This window comes from Eulemur rufifrons, chromosome 6, assembly GCF_041146395.1.
Source record: "Eulemur rufifrons isolate Redbay chromosome 6, OSU_ERuf_1, whole genome shotgun sequence".
NCBI classification, from domain to species: domain Eukaryota; kingdom Metazoa; phylum Chordata; class Mammalia; order Primates; family Lemuridae; genus Eulemur; species Eulemur rufifrons.
Genome location: NC_090988.1, coordinates 101,158,741 through 101,177,255, shown reverse-complemented (window position 1 = coordinate 101,177,255; position 18,515 = coordinate 101,158,741). Strand labels below are relative to the sequence as shown.

The 18,515-nt window shown below is 56.9% G+C and overlaps 3 protein-coding genes across 5 annotated transcripts; 1 reads left to right on the top strand and 2 right to left on the bottom strand.

The window, feature by feature from the left end:
- Positions 1–829: 829 nt before the first annotated feature.
- On the bottom strand, positions 830–2,101 carry GPR152 (G protein-coupled receptor 152). Its single transcript, XM_069470666.1, has one exon. It carries the CDS (start codon positions 2,099–2,101, stop codon positions 830–832), a length of 1,272 nt encoding a protein of 423 aa, XP_069326767.1.
- A 2,679-nt stretch (positions 2,102–4,780) lies between these two features.
- Positions 4,781–7,889, top strand: LOC138384683 (calcium-binding protein 4-like). The gene is made up of 6 exons (XM_069470327.1): positions 4,781–5,155; positions 5,536–5,566; positions 5,649–5,792; positions 7,134–7,243; positions 7,594–7,741; positions 7,861–7,889. The coding sequence occupies exons 1-6, from the start codon at positions 4,781–4,783 to the stop codon at positions 7,887–7,889; spliced, it is 837 nt and encodes a 278-aa protein (XP_069326428.1).
- Positions 7,890–12,938: 5,049 nt separating this feature from the next.
- On the bottom strand, positions 12,939–17,766 carry TMEM134 (transmembrane protein 134). 3 transcript variants are annotated; one of them, XM_069470323.1, is made up of 7 exons: positions 17,536–17,766; positions 16,590–16,654; positions 16,008–16,097; positions 15,780–15,856; positions 13,534–13,578; positions 13,300–13,353; positions 12,939–13,204 (listed from the first exon to the last, which is right to left on the bottom strand). In XM_069470323.1, exons 1-7 carry the CDS (start codon positions 17,707–17,709, stop codon positions 13,122–13,124), a joined length of 588 nt encoding a protein of 195 aa, XP_069326424.1. In that variant the 5' UTR covers positions 17,710–17,766; the 3' UTR covers positions 12,939–13,121. The 3 variants fall into 3 exon arrangements, with proteins under 3 accessions (XP_069326424.1, XP_069326426.1, XP_069326427.1); XM_069470325.1 differs by having other exon boundaries at positions 16,008–16,070; XM_069470326.1 differs by lacking the exon at positions 13,534–13,578.
- Between the last annotated feature and the right edge of the window lie 749 nt (positions 17,767–18,515).

Here is an 18,515-nt window from a genome sequence, read left to right as displayed (position 1 = left end):
CCTCCCCCCTCCATCCCTGTAGGCCAGTGAAGGAAAAGAACATCTGTTCACTGAGCCTCTACTGTGTGCCAGGCTCTTGTTGGGCACCTCACACACTTTCTCATTTAATCCTCACAACAGCAGATGACATGGGAGCTCCGAAGATGAAGTAGCTTGTCCAGAGTCACCCAGCTGGGACATGGCAGAGTGGGATCTGAATCCAGGCTAGAGAGCTCTTGCCTCTTCTTCTGCTGCCTTGCTGAGGGAGGTCCTGCCCCAGCCTCACTGCCTGTTGCGGGCAGGGGACTGGTGGAGAGGGCTTGGCCATGCCAGGCCAGCTTGTGGGCCACTAGGGCCTCAGGCTCCTGCTTGGGGCTGCTGGCTTCTGGAAGCCTCTCTTGTCTGCAAGGACTACGATGTTAGGCATCCTTATGTCCAAGCTGAAGGACAGGACAGGGAGGAGGAGAGAGAGGGAAGGGTCAAAGGGAGGTCAGACAAAGCCCAGGGAAGGTACCTCCTGCTGTGTTCCTCCAGCAGGACCGAGGCACAGGGGAACCTGTCAGTGGGGTTTGGGGGTGTGGGAGGATGCCATTAGCTGTGGCTCAGGAGGCTGCTGGGCAACAGGGTGTGTCAGGGGCGACTGTGGAAGAGCTTGGTGGGACGGGGCAGGGGACGCTCCCAACAGACAGTCTGAGGCTCTGGGCTGCTGACTTCACCTCCTTCCAGGCTCAAGGGACTCCGTGGGGTGTTCCAGGGTGACATTCCCCACGGCGACCATCTCTCAGACTGGCTGGTTCCTGTCTCAACCTGGCTCTTCCACTGCCCTGGTGGCCTGGGCTTTCCCGGACCCTCACGTGGCACCCGCGCTGGGGGCCGCCTCTGGCGGGGCAGTGCTGGGGCTGCCTCCCTCAGAGGCAGGAGGTGTGGCTGGGTTCTCAGGGGCCCCTGGGGGGGGATCTGAGGATGGGGCAGGGGCGGCTTCGTCACAGGGACTGGGGGCTGAGTTGGCAGTGGGCCCAGGGGCCTGGGCCTCAGCATCCGACCCTGGCTGGGCCGTGGGGTTCGGCTGAGGCGTGGCCACAGCTGTTGGCCCTGGCAGAGTCGGAGCCTCAGAGTCCACTTGGGTCTGCGGCTCGGCCGGCCTGAAGCTGCCCGGCTGCTGCTCACAGAGGGCCGCGGCAAAGGAGGAGAACACCGTGCGCAGCAGGGCCCGGAGGTCGGCGCTGGCCATGAGGCAGAGGAAGGGACTGAGGCAGCTGTTGAGCAGGATCAGGTAGTCAGAGTAGACCAGGGCCTCCCAGAGCAGGTAGCCGGGGTAGACGTCCCACAGGAAGGCCAGGTAGAGCAGCTGCGCCAGCTGGTAGGGCAGCCGCAGGACCACGTAGGCCGACAGAATGGTCTTGGCCACACAGGCAAAGCCCTGGCGGGCTGCGGGCCAAGGCTGGCGGTGGCAGCAGGTCCGGCAGGCCGAGGCCTGGGTGAGCACGTGGCAGACGAGGAGCAGGAGGAAAGGCAGGAAGCCCCCCAGGATTTCAAGCATCCGCAGCGGCAGCTCCTCACTGTCCCAGAAGTCCAGGCAGATGACCAGGTCGTACCACCAGACGGCAGCCTCGGGGAACACGAGCCAGGGCACGCTAAAGAGCGTGGCCAGCACCCAGACCCCGGCACAGACCCAGAGCGGCAGGCGGGCCGGGCGGTGCCCAGGGTACCAGCGTGGGCACAGCGCCAGCAGGCAGCGGTCCAGGCTGAGGGCGGCCAGCAGGAAGAGGCCGGAGGAGTAGGACACACCCCATAGGAAGTAGTAGAAGCGGCAGGCGGCTGTCCCCAGCGGCCAGTGCCCTCCATGCTGGATCTCCAGGATCTGGAAGACTGCAGCCGCCAGGAACAAAAAGTCAGAGAGGGCCAGACTGAGCAGAAGCAGGGCCAGCCGCGTGCCCGCTCCGTGCCGGGCCTGGGAGCCGGCCAGCCACGCCATTAGCCCGTTGGCTGGCAGCCCCAGGAGCAACAGGGCCACCAGGAAGACTGTGTCCCAGCCACCCTGGGGGTAGTAGTCCTCATCATCGAGCTCTGTGCGGGGCCTGTGGCCAGCGGCGCCCATGTTGGCTTCCATAACAGTGTCCATTTGGGGTCCCCAGAGTACTGCTGGACATGGAGTGGGTGCCTGGGGAGTCAACAATTGTGTCAATGACTGAGTGTGACAGAGAGGTTGAGACCAGTCTGGGCAACAGAGCGAGACCCCATCTCTACCAGACGTGGTGGCGCACACCTGTAGTCCCAGATACTCGAGAGGCTGAGGGAGGAGGATTGCTCGAACCCAGGAGTTGGAGGCTGTAGTGAGCTATGATGACACCACTGCTCTCTAGCCTGGGGGATGGAGTGAGACCCTGTCTCTAAAAAAAGAGAAAAACGAGAGAGAGAGAGAGAGAGAGAGAGAGTTGTGCATCTCCAGGCAAGTCACTGTCCCTCTCCCGGGCCACGATCCTCATGTTTTGGGTAGTTAGCCTACAGCAGGGACTTTGAACAGATGACCTGCTGTCCTCGTGCATTCCATTTCATAGATGAGGAGAGGAAGGTTCAGAGAATCAGTGACTTGCCCAAGGTCATAGATAACAAGGGGAGCCCAGGACTCAAACCCAGACTTACTCTTTCTGACATGTGGAATCTCAGTGTGTCCACGTGGACCAAACCAGAGACTTTCAAACTTACTGTTAAAGCTGTTGAACCTTGTCTGCAAATAAAGTGTTACAGTGGAGCTCCTGCGTGAACTAGAGCAGTGCTCGGACGAAAGGAGGAAGAACACTCCCCTAAGGCTCCAGGGGATACAGTTTGAAAACCACTTGGTCAGCTCATCTCAAGACCCCTTTATGGGCCGGGCGTGGTGGCTCACGCCTGTAATCCTAGCACTCTGGGCGGCCAAGGCGGGTGGATCGCTCAAGGTCAGAAGTTCAAGACCAGCCTGAGCAAGAGCGAGACCCCGTCTCTACTAAAAATAGAAAGAAATTATCTGGCCAACTAAAAATATAAAAATTAGCCGGGCATGGTGGCGCGTGCCTGTAGTCCCAGCTACTCGGGAGGCTGAGACAGGAGGATCGCTTAAGCCCAGGAGTTTGAGGTTGCTGTGAGCTAGGCTGACGCCACGGCACTCACTCTAGCCAGGGCAACAAAGTGACACTCTGTCTCAAAAAAAAAAAAAAAAAAAAAGACCCCTTTATGCCTCATATCCTGTGGTTCGAGTGTTTAAAATTCCAAGATGGGGGCCGGGCGTGGTGGCTCACGCCTGTAATCCTAGCACCCTGGGAGGCTGAGGCAGGAGGATCCCTTGAGCCCAGGAGTCTGAGGTTGCTGTGAGCGAGGCTGACGCCACGGCACTCACTCTAGCCTGGGCAACAGAGTGAGACTCTGTCTCAAATAAATAAATAAATAAATTCCAAGCCGGAAGGGCTCTGGGTCCCACAGGCCCGCAGGCGCCCAAGGTGAACAGGGAGGCAGGTAGTAGGAGCCCATGCCACATGTGTCGCACTGCTCAGGCAGAAAGTGGCCTCCCTTTGTCTCCTGGAGCTACTCTATAGAGAAGGGGACGGGGACTCTGCAGTGTGATGGGGTGAGGTGGGCTGGGGGCACCCAACCCTGGGACCCAAGAGGCCCACCCTCCTCACCTCTCCTTCCCCAGCGGGCGCAGGGGAGGGAGTTTCCCGCTGAGGATGGACAAAGGCCTGGTGGCAGTGCAGCTAGGGGAGGGACCACATGCCCCTGAAGGCCACTTGGCTTTAGCCTGGTGGCCTCCCCCAGCCCAGGGCTCTGCCTCAGGCTGATCCTGCTCTGTAAGCTCAGTCCCTGTTGGATCAGAGCCCTGGGCACCCCCAGCCGAGGCCCCACCAGCGAGGCCCCACTTACCTGTGAGGCGCAGGCCGGTGGTGGGAGGAGCGGGGCGTGCCTGCCCGCCCGGCGGTCCAGCTGTCCACACGGCCCCTCACTGGGGCCTGCTGCATGGCGCCCGGCGGCACTAAGGCGGGCGGGCAGGAAACCCAAGCTGAGAGGACATCAATCATTCATGGGGCTGCTCGCCGGGAAACCCTAACCCCGGCCCAGCAGGACCAAGTGATCAGCCAGACCCCCCCACCCCCGACAGGGCCAGATGCCCGAACCCCCTCCTCACCCTGGGCCCCTCCAGCTCAGGACAGGCTCAAGGATCCCCAGGGGCCACCTCCTCTGACATCACCCCTGTGCCCCTCAATCTGGCATTCGAGGCCTCTGTGATCTGGCCTCTCTTCCTCAATTTCACTTGCCAGGATGTCACCCCATGGGGGGCCCCAGTAGGCGACTCGTCCTTCCCCCTTCCCAGCCGTTGCCCACACGCTTCCTCCTGCCTGAAATGCCCTCCCTGGTCCCCCGCTCTGCTTGGCTAGTCCTCTGCCCCTGGCACACTGCTGGCAGGTCCTCCCGCCTCAGCAGTCTTCTCTGCATTCTATGCACAAGGGAACAGACTTGGAGGGGGGACTTTGCTGGTCTCCCAGCCAGTGTGTGGCAGAGCTGCAGTCTGAAGCTCATGGCAGCCACTGCATCCTGGTGCCCCTTGCTGCTGACTGAGGCCAGTTCTCTTGACCCATCTGGCTCTGCCCGGGCCACTGGGGCAGAGGGCTGGGATTAGGGCCTGGGCTGCCTGCCTCACTTACCCTAATCCCCCTCAGAGCCCGATCCCAGGCATCAGCGCTAAGAGTGGGGGTGCATAAGCAGCTTTGCGGGTCCCGAGAGCCCAGGGTGCTTGGGGTGCGGCATCTCTGAGCCCTGTTGTCCCTCCCACATGGCCACAGAGCAGGTAAGGGGGCAGCGTGGACCAGACCCAGCCACTGGCCCCCAGGACCCCCCGGCAGGGGCTGTGGCTCCCAGGAGTGGTGCCGAGGGGCCTCCCTTGACCAAGAGGAGGAGCAGGAGGGAGAGGGGGTTCCAAGGGTCCCGGAAGGGCACTGGCAGCTCTGGGGAGCAGACTCCTGTCCAGGGCCCCAAGGCCGGGGGCGGCAGCAAGAACCCCTCCAGGATGGGAGAGGGGCAGGCAGGGCCCCCTGCTGAAGCCCCTGGGCCAGCCTCTCGTCGCCAGTCCCACCGGCATCGTCCTGATCCCCAGCGTGATACTGCTCACAGGACATACGGGCCCCTGCTTGACCGAATCTTCGGGAAGGTCAGGTGGGGCCTGGGCAAGGCTGGGGTGCAGGGGGTGGGGGTGGATACTCATGCTACCCTGCCCCTTAGTACCACGCCTCCTGCCTCTCCTGCCTGAGACCAGGGAGCCTGGGCTGTGGGGCAGAGTGTGGGGAAGGGTGGGTGGTCTCAGGTGGGCCTGGGCAGTGGGCAGAGCCGGCACTTGCACCCAGGGCTCTGTGGGAGCTTGAGGCCCTGGAGCGCAAAGTGGGCTCTCTCCTCCGGGGGCCCACGGGACTCCAGATGCCTTCTCTTGTCCTGGCGGGGCTGGCCTGCCGAGGCCAGCGTGGGCGGGGGCTGGAGGAGGAAGGATGGACAGACCTTGGTGGCCCTGGGGACATGCTGGACTGCCTCCTGCAGGACCGCGAGCTGGGCCCCGAAGAGCTAGACGGTGAGTGGCTCTTGCTGCTGGAAGGGGCAGGAGGTTCCTTGAGCCTGGCTGCCTGGGCCTGAGTCACCTCCCTTCCCCGCAGAGCTTCAGGCTGCCTTCGAGGAGTTCGACACTGACCGTGATGGCTACATCGGCTACCGGGACCTGGGCGACTGCATGCGGACCCTGGGCTACATGCCCACCGAGATGGAGCTGCTGGAGGTCTCCCAGCACGTCAAGATGCGCAGTCAGTGAAAGCGCCGCCTGCGGGGTCTTCTCTGAGCCTCACGGTGCAGGGGGGCCAGGAGGGGTTGGCAGGAGGTGGCCTGTGGGCGTGGCCTCAGGGGTGTTGGTGGGAGTGAGGGAGGGTGACAGTTTCCAGGACCACATCAGCCCCATCAGACGCAGGGACACCAGGTCCCAGCTCTGCCTCTTGGTGTGGTGAGGCAGGCAAGCAGGGCTGCCCGAGGACCCCGGAGGGACCCTACCTGGCCCACACGGGCCCTTCCTGCCTCTCTGGATAAAGTGCTCTCTGCTGGCACCGGCCACATGGTGCTCCTCTCTCTTTCTCTCTGTGACCCTGCCCCACCCTCTCTGCCCTGGTGGCAGCTGCCTGAATCGAGGTCACCCTGGCGTGAGAGGACCCTGGCCACTCTTTGTGACCGAGTGTCTGATGGGCAGCCACTGTGTGCTTGTCACTCACTGGTTCGTCCTCCGGCAAATACTATATTCCCTTCATTCCAGGACGCCTGCATTGTTTTCCTTGCAATTCCCCAAATGGGGGCGTGACTTACAATTGATGTAAACAGTCAGTAGGTGCCACCACTTCTTTTCTTCCCCTGGAGCAGCTGTTTGACCCTTGGTGCTTTGTACCTGTGGTCCCCAACCTCTGGGCTGTTAGGGATGGGGCCACAGAGCCCCACTGTCTCCCCAGCCCCCCACCCCGTCCATGGAAAAATTAGGAAGGGGGCACAGCAGGAGGTGAGCAGGGGACCCGCCAGCTGGAAGCTGCATTTGTATCCACAGCTGCTCCCCATTGCTCCCATCACCTCGCCCCCCACCGCCCCAATTGTCTTCCGTGAAACTGGTCCCTGGTGCCAAAAAGGTTGGGGACTGCTGCTTTACATGACTGATGGCATCTTAGCACTGAGGCACTGACTACATGGGTGTGCTTAGAAGGCATTTATTGCCACCTACTGGGCCCCGGCACTTTATAGCCATGAACTTGAACTCCGACACCACCCCCACGGAGCAGGTTCTCTCGTCCACATCCTAGGATGAGGAAGGAAGGGTTAGTAAGTCACCCGACACCATGCACACCATGGGCAGAGCCAGGATCTGAAGCCAGGACTTCTGGCTCCAAAGCCCGGTCTCTTTCTCCCACACTGCAGTTCTTCACTAAGAGCAGAAGCAGCCCTGGCCCCTCAGTACCCCAGAAAACAGGGTTCCAGCCTCCTACCGCTGCAGGCATGGACACAGGTGTCCCGTCCTGGGTGCAGATCCTTGGGGGTGGGTGGTCCCTGGTCCTCATGACATCCCTTCTTGGGCCACCGCCCTCACCATCGTGACAGTCTGCCTGGGTCCACAGTGGGTGGCCGTGTGGACTTCGAGGAGTTTGTGGAACTGATAAGCCCGAAGCTGAGGGAGGAGACGGCGCACATGCTGGGGGTGCGAGAGCTGCGCATCGCCTTCCGAGAGGTGTGGAGCCTGGTTGCGGTGGGCAGTGGGTGCTGGGCTGGATGGTGTCCTTGCCGGCCTCTCAGGCCGGAGAGACTGGGGGCCTCAGCCTTGTGAAGGCCCAGAGCCCTGCGGGCGGTGGGACTAGGGCCTGGGATGGGTCAGAGAGGGTTCAGCTGGCTCCCAGCTGGGGGACCCATCTGGGGAGACTTCCTGGATCAGGAGGCATGCTCTCTTGGCAGGGGGCGATGGGGAAGGTTTGGATGGGTGAAGATGTGGGTAGGGGAGCATTTGGGCAGTGGCGAGCGTGGAGCTGGGTGCAGGCTGAGGCCGCTTTGGGTGGGAGGGGTTGATCCCTGCCGGGACCCTAGTTTGACAGGGACAGGGATGGACGAATCACAGTGGCGGAGCTGCGGCAGGCAGCACCGGCTCTGCTGGGGGAGCCGTTGGCCGGTCCTGAGCTGGATGAGATGCTCCGAGAAGTGGACCTCAATGGGGATGGCACTGTAGACTTTGATGGTGAGTCTCCCTCCCAGACAACACTCCTGTCCCTCTGGTGTCCAGGCTGAGCCCAGCACCTCCTGGGATCCGCCCCCCCCCCGTGGACCCGCCCAAGCCCTGCCCTCCTTTCCCCGCAGAGTTTGTGATGATGCTGTCGACTCACTGAGGCTGCAGGAGGGGAGGATCCGTTGCTCCTGGGGCCCCGGACCCCAACAGGAGCAAGGGTGCACACCCTACCCCAAGAGGTTCCAGGATGGAAGAGACCCAGCAGCCCCAGACTTCTAACACCCGGTAACACCTGGCCTGAGAGTCTGCTTCTTATGCCATCCGCCCACCTGCATCTTCACCTCCCCCTCCGCAAGCTCCCAGGAGAACACCCACTCACAACTGCCCGCCATTCCCCACGGGAGCAAGATTAGGGTCTCTCCAGTCCCTTGGAGGTAGGGAGTTCTCTGGCACTGGCAGCTTCAAAGGTGGGCAGCGTTGCGGGGAACCCGAGTAACGTGGGGAATTGAGAGGGTGGCTGGACCCCTCCCACCTCTTAGGCATATAGAATGTTTTTTTTTTGAGACAGAGTCTCGCTTTGTTGCCCGGGCTAGAGTGCTGTGGCGTCAGCCTACCTCACAGCAACCTCAAACTCCTGGGCTTAAGCAACCCTCTTGCCTCAGCCTCCCAAGTAGCTGGGACTACAGGCATGTGCCACCATGCCTGGCTAATTTTTTCTATATATTTTTAGTTGGCCAGATAATTTTTTTCTATTTTTAGTAGAGACAGGGGGTCTTGCTCTTGCTCAGGCTGGTCTCGAACTCCTGTCCTCGAGTGGATTCCACCTGCTTCGGCCTCCCAGAGAGCTAGGATTATAGGCGTGAGCCACCACGCCCGGCCTAGAATGATTTTTTTAAAAAGTAAATTTGAAGGATAGAAAGCAATGACCCCAGGGACCAAAGACAGAGAAATCAAAACTTGGGTTGTAGAAGGGAGACCCTGTGGTTTCAGACTTGGACAGAGGCTTGGGCACCAGGACTCTGACACCCATGAGTGACAGAAGACCCATATGAGTCTGGAGAGCAAGAAACGAACCTCCTGGGTACATTCCGGGGTCTCAAAGGGCTACCCTGTTCTTGAAACAGGGACTAAAATATACCTTCACTGAGCAGCCCGAGAAAGTGGCAAGGAGGCAGACACTCAGGGCCTCCAGTTACCCTGGGGAACCTGACCTGCACTTCAGGCAGGAGTGTGGTCTGTCTCCAGGGTGTGAAAAGCTGGGGGGAAAAAAAAAGGGAAAAAAAAAACTGCTAAGAAGGGGCACTCTTTCAATCCACACGGACACGTGGAACTTCTAAAAGCGCAAACAAAAAATCCTGCTGCTCCCAAAGATGAACTCATGATAAAAATTACAGGTTAAACAAGGAAACAAACCACCACGAGGAGGCTAGACAGATGCAAAAACAGGAGATTTGGCGTCTCAAAGTGTAAATAATAGAACAATCTAAAAAAGACCACAAAATAGATGCAAAAAAAAAAAAAAAAAGCAATAAAAGAAGGAAGAGAGAACAATATGCAGTAATATCATGGTATGAAAATAGAACAGGAAGATTTAAAAAATAACCAACAGCATTTCTAGAAATATAAAGTATAGCCATTAGAATGAAAAAATAAATAGATAAGTTAAAATGGCAGATTAAACACAGATTTAAAAGAAGATTAATGAACTGGAAGCTGTAACTGAGAAATTCACCTATACTGTAGCACTGAGAGACAAAAAGATGGAAAGAGTTGAAGGGTAGTTAAAAGTCATTGAGAGCCTCAGAATGCGGAAATATAGAGAATGGGCATGAGGCTATGATCAAAGAGATGATGGCTGAAAGATTTCCATAAAGACTTCCAGAGGCATTAAGTGCCCAGATTGAAGGAGCAAATTGAAGCCTGAATAGGATGAATAAAAATCAATGTATATCTAGATACATCCCAGTGAAACTGCAGGATACAAAACTAAAATCTCAAGAGAAAAGTCAGATTGCTCACCAAATACTTTTCATTGGCAACAATAGATGCCAGAAAACAATGGATAAATTGTTCAATATGCGGAGGAAAAATAATTGTCAGCCAAGAAACCCATACCTAGTTCAATCATTATTCAAGGATGAAGGTGAAATATAAACTTTTTTTAATAAACAAAGGCCGTTGCCCACCCACACACCCTGCTGGAAGGAATAGTTTCAGTAAGAAGGAAATTGAATCCAGAATGAAGGCAGAGTATGTGCTACACAGTGGTCAGGAAAGAAATCAGTAAACATATTGATAGATCTAGAGAAGCAATAACTGTAAGCAAAAATTGACTTGAGGGATTTAAAATCAAGAAGAGACTAGAATAATAAAACCAGAAAATGGGAAGGGATGCTTTAAGCATGCTGAAATACTTTGTGTTGTTGTTCTAGAGGAGGATAGATTCATTGATTAGCTTTAGATCTTGTTAACCACTTAAGGGCAACTATTAATATAATAGACATAGAACAGACCATTCAATAGTCAGATCAATAGGGGAGGAAAAGGGGGAAATGAAGAATTCTTGATTAAGCCAGTAGAAGGCCAAGAAAGAAAAAAAAAGCAAAGAAAAACAAGGTACACAGAAAACATTAAAACAGAAGGTAGAAACAATCCTTAAAAAAAAAAAAATCAATAATTACAATAAACATAAGCAGACTAAATTTGTCAGTTAAAAGTTGGAGAGTCCCAGTCACAAAAGAAAGTATCAATATTAGATTGGGTTCCCTGTAACAAAGGACAAAAATAACAATGCTTTAACCTGGATAGAAATTTATTTCTTCCCCCAAGAAAAGTCTGTAGGTGCAATCCAGCTGTACAGAGTCATCAAGGACCCAGGCTGCTTCTGGCTGGCTGGGCTGCCACACCTAGGGTGTGCCCACATTTGCTTGTTTTCCCTATGGCAGGAGGGAGGCAGGAACAAACAAGAAAGGGGTAATGAGTATGGAGTATGCACCACTTATATCTTGTTAGGCAGACCTTACCACATGGTACACCTATAGGCAAAGGATGCTGGCAAGTACAATCTTCATTTGGGTGGTCAAATGCCCAGCTAAAAACCAGGGTTCCTCTAATATGAGGGCACAAAGCAGATACAGAAGGGGCAGATATCAGGCTCTTCCCCATAGCTGAGTGCAGGATATAGGAGACGTACTCAAAACACAATGACAAACGGAGGCTGAAAGTGATGGCTTGGAGAAAAGACTTCCAAAGAGGAAATTAACTAAAAGAAAGTATAACTACAGGAGTATCAGACAAAAATGGGCTACCAGGCAAAAGCATTAAGGATAAATTGAGTCACAATTCATTAAGGAAATCTAATGTTCCTAATCTGTATGCTCTTATTAATGTCTTCAAACTAGAGAGAAATTGTATGTATTTAGAATTTAAATCTTCATTTATTCCCTGAGAAGCGTGGCTGTCAATCCAACCTGGGTTAGACAAATTAACCAGCAAAAATCAAGTTCATTGGTCACATTAAAACTTTAAACATCGATATTCACAGTGTTCTGTCAAAGCGTTTACATAGACTAAGGGTCAGCAAACTTTTTCTGTAAAGGCTGGATGGTAATTAATTTAGGCTTTGAGGGCCACATGGTCTCTGTTGCAGCTGTTCACTCAACTCTTCCTTTCTAGTGTCAAAGTCAACATATAAACAGATGAGTGTGGCTGTGTTGGAAACTTAATAAAACTTTATTGACACTGAAATTTGAATTTCATATAATTTTATGTCATGAAATCTTATTATTCTTTAACTTTTCCCAACCATTACAAAATATAAAAACCATATTGTATTCATGCTGTTTTAAAGGAGTAAAAATAAAATAAAATAGAAACATTCTGTGGACTATACCTTGCTGATTCCTGATATAGACTTACAAGGACTCATCACTTCCAGAATAACTTTCTGTTAAGACTGTAGAATGATAAAAAGTTTTAAGTGTAGTAGTGACTATTTGTTAATTGCCTATTTTGCTCACTTTCAATGAATGGTTTTTATCATTTTTCTTTTTCCCATGTTCTACTTATTGAAATTTAATTTTGTCTGATTGATAAACTGTAGGCTTGTATTCTGTATATCTTTTTAATTTCATTTTTCTAGTTTTTATTTTTATCTTACAAATGTATTAGTCCATGATGGATTAGAAATGAAAACTGGTCCTTTGCCACAGCTAGTATGGGAACCACTGGTTTAGGAGTTCCTGTATCCAGTCGGTGCTCCCAACTAAAGTGTCTTGACTGGGGGCTGTGGGTGGGAGGTCTGGGTGGGCCTGGGGAGTAGGAACGAGAGCAGGGGCCTGGGTGTAGCTTCTGTCTCCTCCCTCTCCCCCAGTGTCACGGAAAGGGTCCTGGAGCCCTGGGTTATGTTCTTAACTCTGCCTACCACCCACCGGCTGTCCTTGGATGAGTCAGTCGTCCTCTGTAAAATGGGCTGAGGTAGGGAGGATCACAAACCATAACCTGTGGTAAGTGCTCAGCACATGGCCTGGTGTCTTACAGGAGCTCGCTCACTCGTAGATATTATGATCTCAGATTTCAGGTTCTCAAAGATTCTGTTTCTTGGTTACTAAGATTGTGAGATGCTCTGATTTTCCAAAATTCTGAGATGGTCAGTTTCTAACATTCTGTGGTTCTAAGAGTCTTTGACCACTGAGGCTCTCTGTCACGCAGGCCCTGCTTCCCCGGCCCTCTGCCTCTGGGCTTGTCCCAATCTCTGTCCCTGGGAAGGAGGGCAGTGGGTGGAGGAGGCATGGCCCACATTCAGGGCTGGCTGTGGCAGCCCAGGGCCCCAGAGCCAGGCTGGAACTAGGGTACGAGCCTCCAGGCCCCAAGTCTGCGTCATCTGAGTGCCCCCGGCCAGGGCCACCAGACAGAGACAGGGACAGGCGGAGCCCAAGGGCTGGGGCCGGGGCAGGTTGTTCCGGCCTCCTCTACGGTCAAGGCAGAAGAGCCCCAGGCCCGGCTCTGGCCCAAACAGACCACATGATCTTGGGCAAGACTCAGAGCATCAGGGCGGTCACGCCTGCCTACTGTGGGGAGATCGGGGTTCTGGAAGCCCTTCAGGCCCTGGCTCAGTCCTTTCCTCAGCCTTTGTGGGAGGGGGCGTGGTCAGGTCGGTGGGCCCGGCCCAGGGTGACGTGACAGAACAGAGCAATTGTCTCTGCCGGAATTACTCTTTTATTAGCACAAAACAACACCGGCCTAGCAGTCCCAGGGCCCGAGAATAAGTTAAGGCACTGCGCGGGCGAGGGGTGACTTGCCCGGGGCCAGGCCTTCCCGAGCAACCTCCCGACGGCGCTGGGCTGTTGAGGGTCCTGGCGGATGAGGGATCGGAACGGCCGCGCCGCGCTGCTCACTTCTCGAAGTAGGGCAGGTAGAAGAACTGGAAGCCCCGGTGGCCCTTGACGGCGCAGTAGATGAAGATCACGTGGTAGACTGCGGGGCGGGGCCTGTCAGCGCCGAGGCCCCGCCCCTCCCGCGGCCCGCGGCACCCCCCCCCCCCCCCCCCGCCCCCCGGCGTCCTCTCGCACCTCCCGGGACCAGCAACAGGAAGCCCGGCACGAAGAAGATGGCGCTGGAGACACCTGCGCGGGAGGAGGGCCGGGTCAGGGCGGGGGGCGGCTGCGAGTCCCTCCGGCCCTGCCAAGCCTCACTATCAGCCGAAAAAGGGGCCCTTTCCTGCGGGAGGAGGATGGGCTTGCCAAGCACCCACAGGCACCAGACCGGGGTGACCGCTGTCTGTGGGGGTTCGAGGGGGCGCTCACCTGGAGAGGGGGCCACCTCCAGTCCCACGCCGACCAGGATCAGCACTGCGCACAGATGGAGCCGCGGGGGTGAGGGCAGGAGCGGGGGTGAGGGCGGGGACTTCTACCACCCACAAGGCTCAGCCCTAAGGGAGGTGTCCCCCACCTAAGCCAGAGGCCCCCTGGGCAGAGACCCTCCCCAGGAAGCTCACCAAGCTCTGTGTTTTCAGAGCAGGGCACGTGGCAGGCCCTGGGAAATGTCTGTGAGATGAGAGATTTTTGATTGCTCCTCAGTGTGGCCTTTCAGTCATTCGGCAAACATTTATGGAACACCTACTGCGCGCCTGTACTGGGAATCCGTGGTGAAGGGCAGACGAGGGCCCTGCCCTCATGGCCCTGCCTTACTGGAGGGACCAGGAACCTGAAAGCTACAACCCAGGTGATCAGGATATGGGGGTGGGGGCAAGAACAGGGCGGTGTGGGAGCTTAGGGGAGTGGCCTGGGCCAGCCTGGGGGACCAAGGCGGGGCTTCTTGGAGGCAGTGACATCTAAGCCCAGGAGGAGCAGCAGGAGCAACAGCAGTTAATATTTATTGACCACTTACCAGTTGCTGCCAGGCACTGGGCTAAGCGTGTTATGTGCACGGCCTTATTTGTCACCTTGACCAAATGAGACAGGTATTATCACCATCCCTAATTCACCAAAGATGAAAGTGAGGCACACAGAGGGTGAGCAACTTGCCCACACAGCTGCAGGTGGAAGGTGAGGCTGCCTGACTCTAGAGGCTGTGCTACGGGCATCGCCCAGAAAGAGAGAAAGAGGGGAGTTCCAGACAGGGAAACGCACGGCAAAGATCCAGAGTCTGGAAGGAACGTGGGGCTTTCTGCGAGTGTCCAGCATTTGGCAAGACCAGAGAGGCAAGAGGCCAGGCAGGAGGAGCTCGGTGGGCCTGTAAGCCCCAGGGAGGGACGTGGGCTTTGGTGGAACACAGTGGGCGTTGGGGAAGGTGGTGAGGTCATGGTTGAGGAGAGAGGAAGGAAGGTGTGGAGTGGACTTTGGGCTCTGAAAGGGAGGTGGTCCTGGGGGCTTGAGGGGCCACCATGGACTGCTGCTGCCTTGTGCACTGCACAGAACATGTCAAAAAGGGTATGATGGGAGCGCAACTCACTCCCTGCACCCTAGCTTAGGGCTGCGGCTTTGTCCTCTCCTGGGACATCCTTTTCTAATTCCTACAAAGGCCCTTTCTGGACCTCTGGTGGCCCCCAGGCCTGGCAGTGTCACAGATGTGGGTTTAAATCACAGCTCATCTACTTTCCAGCTGCAACCTGAGCAAGTCCCTTCACCTACTTGAGCCTGTGTCCTTATTTCTGGAACTGGATGGTGATAATGCTTGCCTTGTTGGGTTGTGGAGAGTAAAATGAGAGATAGCCTGTGGCCAGCGCCACCAGTGCCCGGCATGCAGTGGTGTGCTGGGAAGTGGTAGCTCCCTTCCCTGTGTGCAAAAACCCAGAGCCAAAGCCAGGCTTGCTGGCTGGGGGCCTGGCTGGCTGAGGGGCTTTGGCCTTCCTGGAGAAGGGAGGAGGGAACTGGGGCAGCAGCCACACTTGGTCCCTCCTTATGAGCCCCTCTGGACCCCAACCCTGGATCCTTTCTGGGGCCTCTGCCTGCTCAGCCCCATAGAATGAGGAGGCTGGGAGTGAGAAAACATCTGGTTTTGAGATCTGCCTGCTCTGGGTCTCAGTTTCCCCATCAGAGCAATGGGGGTGGGAAAGAAGTCCTTGTCAGCTCTCAGACTGCAGAGAAGGGCAAGTGACAGGTGCCCTGTGGATCCAGGCTGGCAGCGTCCCTGCCCATAGGGACAGGCATAGCCCTGAGCCCCTCCACAGAGGTGCTGGACTCTACCTCTCACTGCTGCATGACCTGTGTAAGGTGGGGGAATAACCTGCCCTGCACCTGGCCTAAAGTAGACACAAAAGAAATGGTAACTGTTACTCTTCTGTTCCCTGATGGATTAAACAGTTTAAGTCCAAAAAAAAGGAGAAGTCTTTCGAGTGCTGAACCAGGTTCCATTTTCAGCTACGTGTGATTTCTTGGCCTGCCCCTCTTAAGGCCTCAGTTTCCTCACCTGTAAAATGGGGGTGTTGGCAGCCAGCTGCCTCCACAGGATGCTGAGAGGCCCAGTGTGCCAAAGGGGGGGATGCAGAGCTTGCACAAAAGGAGGGCAGACCCTCCCACAGGGGTAGGCAGGGGACCTCAGGGGCACTCACCCAGCCCCAGCAGCAGAAGCAGGAAGGAAGCCAGCACTACCCGGCGGTTCTTCTGGATCAAAGGGTGCTGGGTCCAGCTGGGTGGCAGGAGAGCAGGGTGGGGTGAAAAGAGATGAGGTGGGGGTGTGGGAGGCTTGGGGGTAGAGCCAGGGCTGCCTGTGCTGGGGCAGGGACCACAGGGGCAGCAGGTGGCTCAGAGGCTGGGGGCTGGAGCATGGCCAGGCTCACCTGCAGCAGGCGTTGTAGGAGCGCTGGGTGCTGCTGCTGATGGTGCTAAAGGACCACTGGGAGCTTCGGATGGAGGTTCGGCCAGGATCCCTGTGGGACGGGTTGCCCAGTGAGGGGGAGGAGCAGGCACAGAAGGGGGTCCCTTCTGGACAGGAATCATAAAGTGCGGGGTGGCGCAGGGACTAGGGCTGGTCCCTGCAGGATAGAGGGCCCTGAGAGGGGACTGGGGGTGAGGATGAAGTCAGGGGCTGGGGAATTCTACAGGACTGGGGTTGGGGGAAGGCTGGGGATAAGCACTAGGGGTTACTGCAGGACAGGTGACCTGTGGGAAGGTGGGGGCCAGACCAGGCTGGGGGTTCCACCAGCCTGGAAGGGTGAGTGAATGAGGCTGGACACTAGGGTTGGTGACCCTGCTGTATAGTAGACCCCATGAAGGGAGTGGGGGTCTGGCTAGGAATCCTTACGGGACTGGGCATAAGACAGCTGAGGGTAGTGGGGTGGGGGACTAGATGGAGTCCCTGGGGACATGAGCCAGAGGCATGGGGCTTGGGGTACAGGGGTGGGTCCCCACCTGGCCCTGACCTGGTGCCGACTCCCCCATCCAGCTCTGGAGAGGCCTGGGCTCCATCCTCATCGTTCTCCAAGTTCTGTTCCAGATCACAGGGCTCAGAGGGGTTGCTGGGCTCAGGCCCTCACTGCCCTCCCGGGGAGATGAGAAAAGCAGGCCTACACAGCTCCTCACCTGGCCCTTCACCCTCCCCGCAGAACGGGTTTGGTGATTCACCGAAACCGAAACCCAGAAAGGAGGTGGGTGGATGCTGGGGGCTTTGGGGAGCAGGAGCCAGCAGGAGTTGGCTGAGGGCTTCCAGTATGGGTCCCAGGGCCAGGTATCTCCCAAGTTCGGAAGTCAGGGTGCAGCTCTCAGGATGTTTCAGTGGCCTAGAATGGGGGCTCTGGATTTGGGTGCCAGGGAAGGACAGGCCTGGGGTTCCCAGGTTTAGGGTACAGGAATCTGCTCCAAGTCTCCAAGAAAAGGATCCTAGGGTTGGTGGAGGTTCTCTGGGAAAATGGGGATTTCCGGTTTAGTGGGAGTCAAGGGGGGTAAGGACTAGTCATGTGAGTGGGAGCCTCCAGCTCTAAGGGGGAGAGTGAGAACAGAAGAGGGTGCAGGTTCCTGTTGGCTGGCCTGGGGCTGAGGGCTCGGCTCCTGCGTATGGGGGAGGTCTGGTTCAGATACAGAGGACCTTCCCAAACCCAGTGGGGGCGAGAGGGCAGTACCCAGGATGGGTGGGTTCTCCAGCTGGGGCTGAGGGATGAGTTCCCAGGTCTGGCGCCCCAGTGCTGACTGGGGACCCATATCAGAGCTCAGAGGGTCTGGGGGACAGGGCTGTGGATCAGGGGTCATGTTGGGGCTTATCTCCCACTCCGCCTGGTCCTCTAGGCAGATTCTCCCGAGTTGGGGTTCCCAGGCCCGGCCTGGGGTCCCGCCCGGCCTGCGGCAGGGGGTGAGGTGGGCCGGGCTGTTCACCTGGTAGCGCAGCCGGGACTGCTTGTCCTCGTCAGCCACTTCGAACCGGGCCCGGCGCTCGAAGTGCAGCGGCCCAAAGCGGGCGACCCCGCTGGACTCGGGCCCAGGGCCCGCGTCCTCCAGGGACAGCTCGAAGGCGTCATCGATGCTGAACTGGGGCCGGGCGGCGCTCATGGCCCCCGCCCGCTCAGGCGCCCTGCGCCGCCGCCATCTGCGCCTGCCACCCGGCGTCGCCGCAGCCCCGCCCCCCGAGGCCCCGCCCCGCGCCGTCGCCTTGGGAGCTCGACCGGCCCGAGCCCCAGCCGAGGCCCCGCCCCCACGTAACGGCCCCGCCCCCGGTCGCCCTAGCAGGCCAGAGCTGCCAAGCGCCGAGCGAACTGGTGGGTGGGAGGGACCTCTTCTTGACGGAGCGCCCCAGGCCCGTGGCGCCGCCCAGCGGCCGCCTCGGCAAGCGACAGCCAGCGCCACGCTCGGAGGCGATCCCTGGGTTGGATTTTGGAGGGTCTTCCTCGCCCCAGCCCTCTGGCCCTTCTGCCGCCCAGCCAGCTCCTCAGGTGCCAAGGAGAGGCCTGGGAACTGTTTCCTGGCCTTACTCATCACAGCCCTGCATGGGAGGGGTATTCTTGCCACTTTGCAGATGTGGAAATTGAGGCTCAGAGAGCTTATGTGGCTTCCACTTTCCTCCAGTTCGGTCCCACGGAGCAGCCAAAGTGATCTTTTAAAATATACCTTTTCCTCTGCATGTACTATTGTTAAATAAAACTTTTTTAAAAAAGGTATGCTGCTAAGTCTGATTCAAACCTTCCCTTGGTTTTCCATTGTACTTAGAATAAAATCTGAATTCTTGACTAAGGTCCATAAATGTCAAGGCGCTGGTGCCTGCCCGCCTCTTCGTCAAGTCCCTCTTTTGCCCCCTTTCACCCTGCTCAGCCACGTTGGCTTTCTTACAGTCTTCCTTCACAGGCCAAGTCACCCCACCT

What these genes read in the sequence shown, in the direction of transcription:
- GPR152 (XM_069470666.1), bottom strand. Translation starts at nt 2,101, where the DNA reads ATGGACACTGTTATGGAAGCCAACATGGGCGCCGCTGGCCACAGGCCC.
- LOC138384683 (XM_069470327.1), top strand. Translation starts at nt 4,781, where the DNA reads ATGGCCACAGAGCAGGTAAGGGGGCAGCGTGGACCAGACCCAGCCACT. An exon ending in GGGCCCCGAAGAGCTAGACG is followed by an intron (nt 5,567 to 5,648) that starts GTGAGTGGCTCT and finishes CCTTCCCCGCAG; the next exon opens with AGCTTCAGGCTGCCTTCGAG. An exon ending in CCAGCACGTCAAGATGCGCA is followed by an intron (nt 5,793 to 7,133) that starts GTCAGTGAAAGC and finishes CTGGGTCCACAG; the next exon opens with TGGGTGGCCGTGTGGACTTC.
- TMEM134 (XM_069470323.1), bottom strand. Translation starts at nt 17,709, where the DNA reads ATGAGCGCCGCCCGGCCCCAGTTCAGCATCGATGACGCCTTCGAGCTG. An exon ending in GATGGGGGAGTCGGCACCAG is followed by an intron (nt 16,098 to 16,589) that starts GTCAGGGCCAGG and finishes CCCGTCCCACAG; the next exon opens with GGATCCTGGCCGAACCTCCA. An exon ending in GCTTCTGCTGCTGGGGCTGG is followed by an intron (nt 13,579 to 15,779) that starts GTGAGTGCCCCT and finishes ATCTGTGCGCAG; the next exon opens with TGCTGATCCTGGTCGGCGTG.